At 30.3% G+C, this 13,249-nt stretch overlaps 3 protein-coding genes across 3 annotated transcripts; all 3 read left to right on the forward strand.

Annotated features, from left to right (window-relative positions):
* The first annotated feature begins 2,318 nt into the window (after positions 1-2,318).
* LOC18051557 (glycine-rich protein A3) lies at positions 2,319-3,307 on the forward strand. Its single transcript, XM_006446754.2, has 2 exons — positions 2,319-2,362; positions 2,667-3,307. Exon 2 carries the CDS (start codon positions 2,685-2,687, stop codon positions 3,096-3,098), a length of 414 nt encoding a protein of 137 aa, XP_006446817.2. The 5' UTR covers positions 2,319-2,362; positions 2,667-2,684; the 3' UTR covers positions 3,099-3,307.
* Positions 3,308-5,170: 1,863 nt separating this feature from the next.
* On the forward strand, positions 5,171-5,915 carry LOC18051558 (glycine-rich protein A3). Its single transcript, XM_006446756.2, has 2 exons — positions 5,171-5,456; positions 5,565-5,915. The coding sequence occupies exons 1-2, from the start codon at positions 5,261-5,263 to the stop codon at positions 5,726-5,728; spliced, it is 360 nt and encodes a 119-aa protein (XP_006446819.1). The 5' UTR covers positions 5,171-5,260; the 3' UTR covers positions 5,729-5,915.
* A 4,043-nt stretch (positions 5,916-9,958) lies between these two features.
* On the forward strand, positions 9,959-12,264 carry LOC18051559 (60S ribosomal protein L11). The gene is made up of 5 exons (XM_006446757.2): positions 9,959-10,070; positions 10,218-10,325; positions 10,439-10,481; positions 11,351-11,546; positions 11,855-12,264. Exons 1-5 carry the CDS (start codon positions 10,068-10,070, stop codon positions 12,051-12,053), a joined length of 549 nt encoding a protein of 182 aa, XP_006446820.1. The 5' UTR covers positions 9,959-10,067; the 3' UTR covers positions 12,054-12,264.
* The last annotated feature ends 985 nt before the right edge of the window (positions 12,265-13,249 follow it).

Genomic DNA, 13,249 nt, shown 5'->3' on the forward strand with positions numbered 1-13,249 from the left:
AATTAAATATAATTTTTAATAAATTTACATAATGAGAGTAGATTTAGAAATGATAGTAATAATTAAAAAATATGAAACATTTATGAATTTGTGGAATAAATAAACGTATTTATCTTTATGAAGTTAGGATGCAAACATAAGCTTTATTTTATATTTAACAAGTTGTGGCTCTTATAAATTAGTATTGAATCATGCATTGTAATTGCATAATATCAATAACAAAAGTCCTCTTAAATTTCCTAGTTCTTAGAGCATCACCAAAAGACTCTTCAAATAAGATTTTATTATTTATTTGAAGAGCCATATTAATATTTAAAGATCCAAAAGACACTCCAATTAAAATTCTCCAAATAAGAATTGATTCTCTCTCTTCAAATTTAGAGAGTTAATTTCTCCTTCTTCAATTTGTATTTTATTACTTTTCATTGAAGAAAGAGAGAGAAATGTTTTAATTGCTATTGGCTTTTCTTTTAAAAAAATAATAATTTGATTAAAATAATATTAATTTATTTCTATTTGAAGAGTTTTTTTGAAGAATATCATATTTTTTTACCCTTCTATTTGCCACATAAGTAAGCAAATAGGTATTTAAAAAGTAAAATTTATAGAGGTTTTTGAAGATGCTCTTATTCATATCATTTAACAACTAAGCCAATAAATAAAATAATAATAATTATATTTTTTCCTGACATTTCAGAAAACAAGGGGGATTGCAATGAAAATAACCTAAATAAATACACTCTGCCGTTGGATTTGCTATTACCATTCTTATCTTGGATCCAATGGTTAAATTACAAAACGACAAAAAAAGTGATATGTTGCAACTGTTGCAACATAGGCGGACCCCATTTTCCTTCTTGTTATTATTTTTCATTTTTCACAACTGTCTTTGTTGGACCATTCATCTTTCTTTTTTATTTTAACGGCTTCGAGTTTTTGACAATTTCTGTTCAGAGTTGCCTGCGTACGCGCCCGTCGCTCCACAGCGCGTGAATGCCATTTCCTCCCTTGTTTTTGTTTTTGTTTTTGTTTTTTTTCCATTTTCACGTCAATATTCAAAGATGTCAACCACTAATTATGGATAAATTTATATTAAAGGTTAATTTTTGAGCAGTGACATCCAAATTTTTATCTGAACTGTTATGTTTTTATTGAATGATGAATTTATAATTAGTAAAATTATAATTAGATTATCCAATGAATAAATATTACATTTAGATAAAAAAAAATTGAGGAATGGGGATAAATAAGTATAATTGTCATTTAACAAAACTGATAGGGGTAGAAAAGTCAGTTGATTATTGGTATCTAGCTGCTTGCTTTCCCAAAAGGATATTTAAATTATTTTTTTATGCTAATTGGTTCATTTTTCTGGCGGTGATACAAGAGGTTTAGAATTTGAATTCCATTTCTCTTTCTTTTGGAATAATTGTTATCATTCGTCTTGTTTATTAAAAAAAAATTATTTATAAACACAGCGGATCCAAATAAGAAATTGACTTATTCATAATAGTTGAAATATTTAAAAACAACTTTAAAGATATAAAAAAATAATATATTGTATGATTATAATCACGGCTCACACGAATAATTTTCATTAAATACAATTGAATTTTTTTTTTAATTTTATATAAATTAAAGGTTTTGTTTCCTAACATTATACAGATACAAGCTCCATATATAAGCTAATAAAAACTGTGAAGGACAAAATCACCAAAAGTAACAATTAAGTAATATATAAATAAATAATGTCGGCTATGTGGCGATAGTTAATAATATGAAATCAATTTATATAGAAAAGCTTCCAGAAAACAATTCGTATGTGTAACATTATTATAATTCTACAGCCTAAGCACCATTAAATAATTTGATTTTCTTAATTTTTATAAACTTTATGATAATGTATAATGACATCATAATTGATAAAATGGATAACTCAATTGCCTAATCACTTAGAATAATATATTAGGGGCATAATTCGTAATTTCGATGTGGCATATTAACTTGTAAGATTATGCCTAAACACGAATTATTGAAGATTGATACCCTATCAATAATTGTTCGAGATTCGAGAATAAAAGCAAAGTCTTATCATCATAAAATTCGATTAAAAAATATTTTTTATCTTTTTTTTTTTTTTAATAAATCATTCATATACAGTTCGTACAATCATATTCTCTCCAGAGCACGTGCGGTGGCTCTTGCAACAGATGTTAAGACAATTGTAATTTGTAGAGATTCTCATATTCCATGTCAGGTCGAGAATTGCCTATAAAAGCTAAAACCAATGAGCTTTTTAGGCACCTCTGTCTTTAATTTGCTCTCGTCGTGTGTAGAACTTTCGGGTATCACATTACTGAAGGTTAGCTTTCTATCTCGTTTAATTACTTCCTATAATTATCATTATCTATATGTTTAATATTTTGGTGAAGTTGAATAAGAGCATTAATAATACGAGGGTGTAGTTCAATAAACTCATTTGGGTACAATCAATCATCTATTATTAGTATCATTTTTTAACTCTTAGACTTTAGTACTTTAAGTGATTCAATGTTGATTTTGGATTCAGTAATGATATTTTTTTATTAATTGGAACCTGTATTTGTTATGCATGATGTGTGTGTCTGAATCTAATCAGTTTATAATATCTTTATTGCGGAAACCAGTTATATTTGCTGACGACTATGGGAGGTGACAAAGGGCTGTTTGGCTTTGGCGGTCCTGGATATGGATCGTGTCCTCAAGGACAGAGCTATCCTCCATCGGGAGCAGCTTATCCGCCACAGAGCTACCCGCCAAGTGGCTACTCAGCTGGGTACCCGCCAAGTGGCTACTCAGCAGGGTACCCGCCAAGTGGCTACTCATCAGCAGGGTACGCGGCTTATCCTCAACAAGGCGGGTACCCCGTCACCAGTTACCCTGCCGGCCCATCCCCTCCAAGTACTGGCTATTCTCATCATGGTGGATTCGGGGGTTCCTATGGCACCCACCATGCGGCTCCCCACGGGCACTACGGTAGCCATGGAAAGAACAAGGGTGGCTTCGGCCATGGCCACAGCCACGGCTACGGAGGAGGAAAGTTGAAGAAGTGGAAGTGAAGATCCGATTACCTGTACCTTGAATAATATTCATACATCTTTATGATGTTTGTGTTTAAGTTACTTTTAAACTATAAGTGCTTTCTGGCTTCTTGTATCTAATAAGAAATGTGCTCTCAATAAATAAATGAAACCCCTGGGGGTCTGTGGAGGAATGCATACTTGTCTTCCATAGTATTTTCCAGATTAATATACATATACGCATTCTGTGTTTGTCTTTTAATTAATCCATCTCATTCCTTAGGTGCCAAAAATCCAATTCTTATGAGCAAAATTTTTTCCAATATTTTATCTGCAAAAATGATTATTATTTTTAGATTTTAAATCCATTTCATTAACAATATTAAATCTTTTGATAATTTGTTTCTCTAACAAGAAGTATTGATTGGTCTCGATTTCTTTTTCATTAATTGAAGTTAATTTAATTTTTGGGTAAATACTCGTTTAATCATTATGTTTTGACTTAAGAACTCATTTAATCCCTATATTTTAAAAAAATCCCAAGACACTCCTAATATTAAGTATATCATGTTCCTACCCTTAATTTTTCTTTCATTTTACAATAATCACCTTGTAACAATATTCTTAGGGAAAATAATGAAAAAAATGTTAATTAAAGAAATAAAATTTATGTAAATTTTATCTTATTTATTTACTTTTAGGATTAATTTGGTCAATTAAATTTTTATATACAATTATTAGTAAGACTGTTGCAAAGATATTGAACATTACTTCAAATAGACTGATATTAATTTATTTATAAATAGTTATTAGTAAGATTGTTATAAAGGTACAAAAAATACTAGCTCTGTCATATTGATATCTATTGATTAATTTACTAAAAAATAATTATTGGTCAATTTGCTAATTAACTTTTGTTTTATAGATAACATAATTAATTTTAAGAATATTGTTGGTAGGGTATTATTGTAAAAATAAAAGAAAAAATAAGAATAAGAATGTAACATATTTAATAATATTAGTAAATTGAGATTTTTTTAAAATATATAAACTAAATGAATACTTAAGTCAAAATATATAAGCTAAACAAATAGTTACCCTTGATTTTTCAACCAAAACAAAAACTTTCCTTCTAGTTTAGAAATAACAACTAATAATTATTCTAATCAATCTCACTTTAGGAATAATCTTGGTATCAAATAATTTCTTTTATACTTGTGAAATCAAAACATCTTTAGCAAAAGGTAACGTTATCTTGTGAAGTTGGTATCTCAAATTTGCATCACAAAAACCCAAAAAAAATCACTTTAGTTTAATATATCAAATATAGTGATTCATTTTAAAAATATATATATGCACAATTGGTCACTGTAATAATTAGAAAGTCGATTTAATAACATTATTGCCGACAAAAATATGCGAAAAAAACAAATTGTATATTAAAGATTTGGTTCACATTAATGAGTGCTTCACGAAATCAATCTAAAAAATTAGTTGTCAGAAAAATTGAATTAAGTGCTTTGTTTAGTATGGTTTATCTAATAATTATAAATGTTAATTTAATCCCCTAAGTTCTTTTCAAATTTTTTCTTGTTGTTTGGTTTTTTTTTAATAGAGTTTTTGAAGATTAAATAAATTATTTTGTTTCTACTAGCAAAAACTTGAATTTTGAGTTTTTTAAAGTAAAGTTGAGAAACTTTTTTAAAATATAAAAATATTTAAAATATCATTTCTTTATTTCATAATCTTATTTCATTTCTTTATAATATAACTTTAAATAACTTATCTATTAAAATAATTTTATAATTTTTAATACAAACTCTCATTGATAACCAAACAACTAATTTTTTTTTTATAAAAACTCTATTTAAATAAACCATATTTGAAAAGTTATATCAAACGGAACCTAAAAGAGATTCTTTCAATTTTTTTTTAATATATCATAAAGAATCCTCTAATTAAATTTTTTATTCTTTCTCCAACGAACAAAATATTTGGGGCTGATTGCTCTTGCAAATTGCAACACATGTTAATCCAAAATATTCTCTTCACAGTTCACACGCAGGATCAAAAGTTGAAAAGATTGCTTATAAAAAGAAGCGTTTATATTAACTTGAGTATCCTCCCTCGCTACCTTCTTGTTTAGAATTGTTTCACACACAGCACAAGGGTAGCTTTCTATATATCATCAGAAAATTAACATGGGAGACAGGAGGCACTTCTCATACGGAGCTCCAGGTTATGGATATCCTCCTCCGGCACAGTACTATCCTCCTCCACCAGGAGCAGCTTATCCGCCGCAAGGTTACCCTCCGCAGGGATATGGATATTCTCCAGTTGCCGGGTACCCGCCATCTGGTTACAGTACCGGCCTGTATGCTCCACCTCATCATTCAGGTTTGAATCTGCAGATATATTTTGATTTGAATGTTAATTCGCGTTATTGTTTATTAATTTCTGAAGCTGTTGACTTATTTATACATTTATGGTACGTTTTTATATTAGGATATGGTGGCGTAGGGGGACTGTTAGCCGGGGCTGCTTCTGCTTATGGTACTCACCACATGTCACACCATGGGTACGGCGGGCACCATCACGGCAAGTTCAAGCATGGAAAGAACTACGGTGGCTTCAGGCATGGAAAGCATGGAGGAAAGAAGTGGAAGTAAACTTCTAAATTTGTACCAATTCAACCTATCGCTACAAACGCTTCCCTATTAATTCCTCTTGGATTGAATAATCCATATACATTTATATGTGTATGATGGCTGTGTCTATTAAGTGCCTTCTGGCATATGTTGTATTTTTCTAAATAAGATCATCCGGGCTAGGTATTGCAAAGTTTTCTTGTTATCAGCTTGTTTCCATTCTTCATGTTTGTGCATGCGGTATAGCTGCGTGATGATTTAGTTGGGGCATCATCTTATCTGGTGCCAAATTAAAAGCCCAATTCACGGATGATAGTAATTAATTAACAGAATCAAATTATGGTCAAGTAAGTAATAATCTGTGTCTTGGATCACAGACAGGTCGCTAAAATATGCTACAGAAATCTTTACTGAGAATGCCGCCGCGCGTAACTTGGCGATTCATAAGCATGGCTTGCAAAACAGAACAGCTCTCTTAAGAGGACAAAGTACGTATACACGTATTAATTAGATGAAGATTTTTTCTTTTTTTCTTTTTTTGATAACGTAACAATTCCTGATCGATAGAACTGATATTCTTTTTGAGCTGTTTACTAAAACAGATTAAAAAAGTTACACATTGTTCCTCATTCCTGAACCACACAGCTGCACGCGAAGGCAAAAAGCTTCAGGATAGATTCGATTATAAGCCAGTGCGCGCTTTTAAGACTGAAGATCACGAAGGAATGAATTCCTTTGGCATGAGATCCCAATTGCAGTGGGAAAAAAAGTTGGTATCACTGCTTGAGAAAGCAAGATGCTCTTGCCCTAGCTTATCATTCACAGTGGCTTCCAATTCGGACCAACATAATATTAAAGTAGCTTGATATATAATTATGTATAATTGATTCACATTCTCATTTTCCTACCAATAATGATGGGTACAAACTCTTGCCGATACATTTGTGTATAAACTGACGTCAATATTGGCTGGATGTTCTTCTCATGAGCTCACTTCATTAATTTCATTGAATTGTGTACTCTATCTAACTTACAGTTCTTAAACACATGTTTATACAGAATTCAAATCATTAGTTTATTATTATTAGAATAATACTTTACATTTTCACTTTTTTTTTTATTAACTAATACTAGAAAATCCAAAATTCCAATGATTTTGATAATTTATCTATAACTGTCACTTCGTAGAAGCTATTAATTACATGTTAGTATGGCTCATTTGAGACTACTTTTGAAGGCTTAAAAATGATTTTGAAAAATTAAAAGTTAAATTTTAGTGTTTATTAATTTTTGGAAAATTATCACTTATATACCTTTTAATTTACTTTGTTATTAAGCATATTACAACACTTTTATACTGTGTTTACTTGTCAATAATCAGAACGGGCTGAAATGGGAATGAGCTGGAATGGGAGTCAGAATAAATTGTTTACTTGACCTACAGGAATCGAAATTGGAATGGACTAAAATTCCATTGATGTACTTATTTTATCTTGAAATCGGAATCGGAATAAGTTAGATTGTAACAAATTACTAAAAAGTACTTAATGAATTATTGTCATAATTATTATTTTATATTTTAATTATAGTGATTATTTATTCAAAAATTATTATTATTATTAATTATTGTCAATAATATATTAATTAATAAATGTAAATTGTTTAATTAATTAATTGAAATAATATACTAATTAATTATAATAATAATTAATATAAAATATATTAATTATTGTGATTATTTATTCAAAAACTATAATTTTAAATATATTATTGTTAATAATATATTAATATATTAATCAATAGTAATAATCATATTAATAATTATTATAATAGTATATTAACTAATTAATAATAATATATGAATTAATTAAAATGATTATATTAGTAATGATTATAATAGTATATTAATTAACTAATTATAATAATATATTAATTAATTATAGATGAGGAAAATAGTCATTATGGGGAATGGGAGACTCATTTCCACCTCCCCCTTGGGAATGAGTCTCCCATTCTTCATTCCCAAATTGTGGTGGGCCTCACGATTTTGATTCCGTTTCCCGACTTTATTTTGCGTAGTAAACGCTGTAAATAATTTTGATTCCCTAATTCGGGAAATAAACGCAACATTAGGGTGTTTTAGTCGTCCACCTTAAGTTAACAAAATGTATTTGTCGTCTACTAAATTGTTACTTACAGTTTAAATGTGATAACATCAGAGGGGTGATTTAGTTTTTTCATATGGAAAAAAGGGATACAAGTGATAATTTAATAGTATACAAGCGATAATATGATAATTTAAAGGTACACAATTAATAATTTCTTTTTACCTTAATTTAAGTTCCAAAGGCAAAATCATCAATTTGCTACAATTCCATTAACTATCAAGCGACAATTAGCAGTTTAGTAGACGACAAACATATTTTGTCAACTTAAGGTGGATGACTGAAACACATTGAAAGTGTTGTAGTACGTTTGATAAAAGTGTATCTTAAGGGTATACGAGTGATAATTTTCCTTATTTAAAAAAAAAATTTGGCAGAATAATTTTTCAAAAATTTAATTTTGAAAATTTATACACACACACACATATTCTTAGGTGTAGGCTTCTTCATATTTCTTAACGGGGCATGCTATTTACCAGTATGTCAGCACTAACTCTATTAATTTACATGGCTTAACAAATAAGGGCATCTGCATGAAAGAAGAATTGACATATATTATAAAAATATAAAATTATTCTTATTCGATTAGGAAATAAAATCATTACTTTTGAAGAGAATACTATTATTACCTATTGAGATAAAAAAATACAATTAATAAAATAAAAATGTGTAAATAAATTTTATATATTTATATTTATTTAAGTCATTTGCATTCTTAGAATATTTTAAAAGCAATATTTACTAAATATATACGACTGTTTTAAAACTCATATCATTTTTAGAAATAAAATTTATTAAACATTTAATTAACTCTCTTTACGATTGATTATTTCTATATCATAACTAACAATAATTATTTCAGAAAACAACAGTATTATCAAATTGACATTTAAGAGATCATTAAGATGTTGATATCATTGCTTTTTCATTACTAGTGGAATGAAACTATTGAATGGATAAAATCATTACTTTTGAAGAGAATACTATTATTACCAATTGTATTGAGATAAAAAAAAATATAATTAATAAAATAAAAATGTGTAAATAAATTTTATATATTTATATTTATTTAAGTCATTTGCATTTTCATAATATTTTAAAAGTAATATTTACCAAATATATACGACTGTTTTTTAAACTCATAGCATTTTTAAAAACAAAATTTATCAAATATTTAACTGATTCTCTTTATAATTGATTATTTCTACATCACAACTAATAGTAATTATTTTAAAAAATTACAGCATTATCAAACGAGCCCTTGAATGAAGAGATCATTAAAAATTGAATTCATTACTTTTTCATTATCTGGGAAATGAAACTATTGAATGGATAAAAACTGAAAATGCTTGGCCAGTTGAAGAAAGTCCTTCATTGTGGATTCACTAGTACTTTTAGGCTTGCTGAACTTAACATGAACATTTAAAGATTGAATAGTGATATTTAACCTCTCATTTATCTCACTAGTTCCCACTTTTTTAATTAATACTATTTATTCCAAAATTATCCTCAATTAAAAAATAAATATTTTTCTTCTCTAATGGCCTCAATAGATCATCTCTCACAACTTAAATTGAATATCAGCTTCTAATCAAATCCCAAATAAAATAGAATATTTGATTATTACACAAAATTAAAATCAATATCATCAATAATAACAAAATCTACCGTTTGTTTATAAAATTTAACAAAAATCAAATATCGAAACTCATCATATGTTGGTGGAGGTGATGGTTGATGGCGAAGAAGATATGCAGTGATGGTAGTGATGGTGGAGTAGTTGTTAATGAAAATAAGTTGTGGAGGTAATGGTTATGCTATAGAGATAGGGAGAAGATAGAATAAAATAAAGTAAAAATAATATTTTTAATAAGTATAATTCTGAAAAATAATAAGATAAATTGAAAAGTGGAGGACGGTGAAATAATTTGCGAGGTTATGATAATATGACTCTTAATAACCAAATCATGGGCCTAAGGTTAGGGAAAGAAATTGAATGTTTTTCCTAGCACACTAGCCATATCCCGAATGCACCCCACCTTTTGAATAACGGGGGCATTTTCGTCACTCACCATAAAGTCGGAAGCCATCAAAAACCCTAGTGTATGTAACTCAACATCACTCTTACATATTAGGGTTTGTTCCGTCTCCGTCTTCACTGAGCAGCGGCAGTAACTCATCATCAGCAAACCCGAATGGTCTCTCCCTCTTTCCCTCTCCGTATCTCTGTGAATTTCGACTTCCCATTTCATTTTCAATTAATTTCAGCTGTTTGTTCTTTTGTATTTACGTTAATGCTTGGCTTTGATTCATTGATTAAATAAAATTTAATTAAATGGGAACAGGCTTCAGAGAAGAAACTTTCGAACCCCATGAGGGAAATTAAGGTTCAGAAGCTTGTGCTCAACATCTCCGTTGGTGAAAGTGGAGATCGTCTCACCAGAGCCGCTAAGGTCTTCAATGAATACCCTGTTTCTTTCTTTTTATTTTATTTATTTAAATGATTAAAGTTAAAGCTTTTTATGTGTATTTAGTTAACTTTCATGTTTATTTATACAATGCGCAGGTGCTGGAGCAACTCAGTGGACAGACACCTGTTTTCTCCAAGGGTATTTTATTTATTTTATTTCTTTTTATTTATTATTATAAAAAATAGGATTTTGTTAAAAAGAAAGTCAAAGCTTTAGGGGCTCTGGATTCTAGATCTCTCTTTATATTGTGCTCAAGAATGTGATAAGGGTGTGTCCAATGCAAATAACCTCTTTCTTCAGTTGGATTTTTTTAATTTGTGAGATTCTGATAAGTCAGGTTTGCTCATTTTCTGCATACTGCAGTTGTTCATTGTCTTTTGTTTTATTGTTTTGTGGATTTTTGGAGAAGAAAACTGAATAAATTAGTGGTTTCTTTAGTAGTATTATTTTCTTTATGTCAAGTCCACTGGGATTGTTTTTGGATTATGTTGTTTTTTGTTCTCCATTGCTGGGATCTCTAGTAATGGATGTAAATATATTTGGAACAAGTCTGTTTGATTGATTGGGTTTTTTTGGTCTCTGTTTTGAATTTATTTGAGAAGAGAAAGCTTTTCGGTAAATGAATATTACAGTGTTTGTGATTGTCATTAGTTGAGATGATTTGATTTGTATATCATCTTAACGATCAACATTTAAGTTGTTTTTATGCTAATAACTTCCTAGTTTCTCATATATGATGACTTGAGCTAACTGGACAATTTGCAATCCCTATGTTTTCAAGCACGCCAATGTTGATGATGAAACCCAAAGTCCCAAACTATTTCTTCTCCCTGTTCTTTTAAAATGTCCCCCTTTAAGTATTGTACTGGGGATAGGAGTTTTTTGGTCTTGGATTTTGTGTGGTAGTTGCGATAGTATCAACCATAATAATTTATTTTTGCTGCATTTTTTTGGGGGTCAATTTTGCAGTTACTTATTTTTTCATTTTTTGTTTTTGTGATTAACAGCCAGGTACACTGTTCGGTCTTTTGGGATCAGACGTAATGAGAAGATTGCATGCTATGTGACTGTTAGAGGTGACAAGGCAATGCAGCTTTTGGAGAGTGGATTGAAGGTGAAGGAATATGAGCTTCTGCGTCGGAATTTCAGTGACACTGGCTGTTTTGGCTTTGGTATTCAAGAGCATATTGATCTTGGAATCAAGTAAGCATATTTCATTGAATTTTTGTGACTGTAGTTGTGTTAGCTTGAAAGTGTCATTTTGCAAATCAGTTTTTATCTGGGTTGTTAATGTATTGAGTTGACATTGCTTCGATTTTGACAAGTATCCATTGCATGGTTGGTTTTGTACAAATAATTTGATTTTTGATTAATAATATTTAGAACATGTAAATGATAGCACACCTATTTTGAGAGATTGGGACTATTTGTGAAGCGATTGCCCTTGTTGGTTTTAGAACTTGCATTATCTTTTTATTATTACTATATTGATCATTTCTTCCATGTTTCAGGTATGATCCTTCCACTGGAATTTATGGTATGGATTTCTTTGTGGTTCTGGAGCGCCCGGGTTATCGTGTAGGTCGCCGCCGTAGGTGCAAGTCTCGTGTTGGGATTCAGCACCGTGTCACGAAGGAAGATGCAATGAAATGGTTCCAGGTCAAATACGAAGGTGTGATCCTCAACAAGTCCCAGAATATTGGTGCTTAAGCCCTTTGTGTGATGACGATTTTGCATTTATAGTGTTGATGTTTGTAGACACTGGCTATTACTTGGCGTTTTGCAAACCTGAGTTAGATGCTTTCGGTAGTTCAAGATATTTTGTTATTTGTCTATTTAAATTTTATTATCAAGATTATGGCTTAGCTGCACTAAAAATCGCAGATACTAAATATGGACACTGTTTTTTCTCAAGTGATTATTCATGTTTCTCCTTACTATCATCCTGACTGCTCACTAGTTTTAACACTTTACAAACGGTGAAGAGGGGGAAAAAATCCTTGCATTGGTCTCACGATTTTGAACTGATAATGGAACAAAGACTTCAGATACGCACAGAATCGTTTCTTGGGAATGACGCATAAGCTTTTAATTTCAGCTAAGCTAATCACAACAGAGCTAATCACAACAGAGCTGAAGGTAACGCTGCATAGTTATAGTAGCCTTTCTTGTTATTCCTTTTCACTATGTATGTCTCTGCAACTTCCACCAATATGCAAAAGCAATTAGTCAGGAATTCTGAATTCCTAATTCCGTTTCAATAGTGTATTACCATCATGTTTAATATAGGCGACCTTTCATGCTAAACACTTGCAGCAAAAACAAAAGAACATGAGACATGGCCGCGCATTCAAGTTAGCATCCATAAAAGGCCAATTTGTACCCAGGTAGTCAGGTTCTGCAACTATATCAAAACAGATATTTGAAAAACCCCCTCTCTCTCTCTGTCTCTCTCTCTCTCTTTTCCTCTTCATGATACTACTGGCTTTTGCTGGATCTTTAACTTTGGGTTCTATTCACTTGGCATCAAAGATCAGCAAACTCAGATTTTCACGGCATGACGGCCATTCCAAGGGGAAAAAAAATTAAAAATAAAAAGCAAATGCATAGACTATATCCATCTTTCACTCTACTTGGAGCATGAAAAACCTTTCTTGATAAAAAGAAATCCCTAAAAATGTTCCCAGGATGGGCTTAAGAAGTTGCATTAACTGAAGAAAAGAGACTAATGATGCATTCTGCTGCGAGAACTAAGCCATGGAATTGGAATTGAATGATGTTGAAGGTGCCATTCATCAATGTTTCTGAAAAAAGTGACCAACTCCATCCAATTCCATTGTTATGTCAGCATTAAAAAAAACTCCAGTAAACCTCTAACCAATGCCTAATGTTTGCAAAATTTAAAC

Source organism: Citrus clementina, unplaced genomic scaffold, assembly GCF_000493195.1.
Source record: "Citrus clementina cultivar Clemenules unplaced genomic scaffold, Citrus_clementina_v1.0 scaffold_2, whole genome shotgun sequence".
Lineage (NCBI taxonomy): Eukaryota > Viridiplantae > Streptophyta > Magnoliopsida > Sapindales > Rutaceae > Citrus > Citrus x clementina.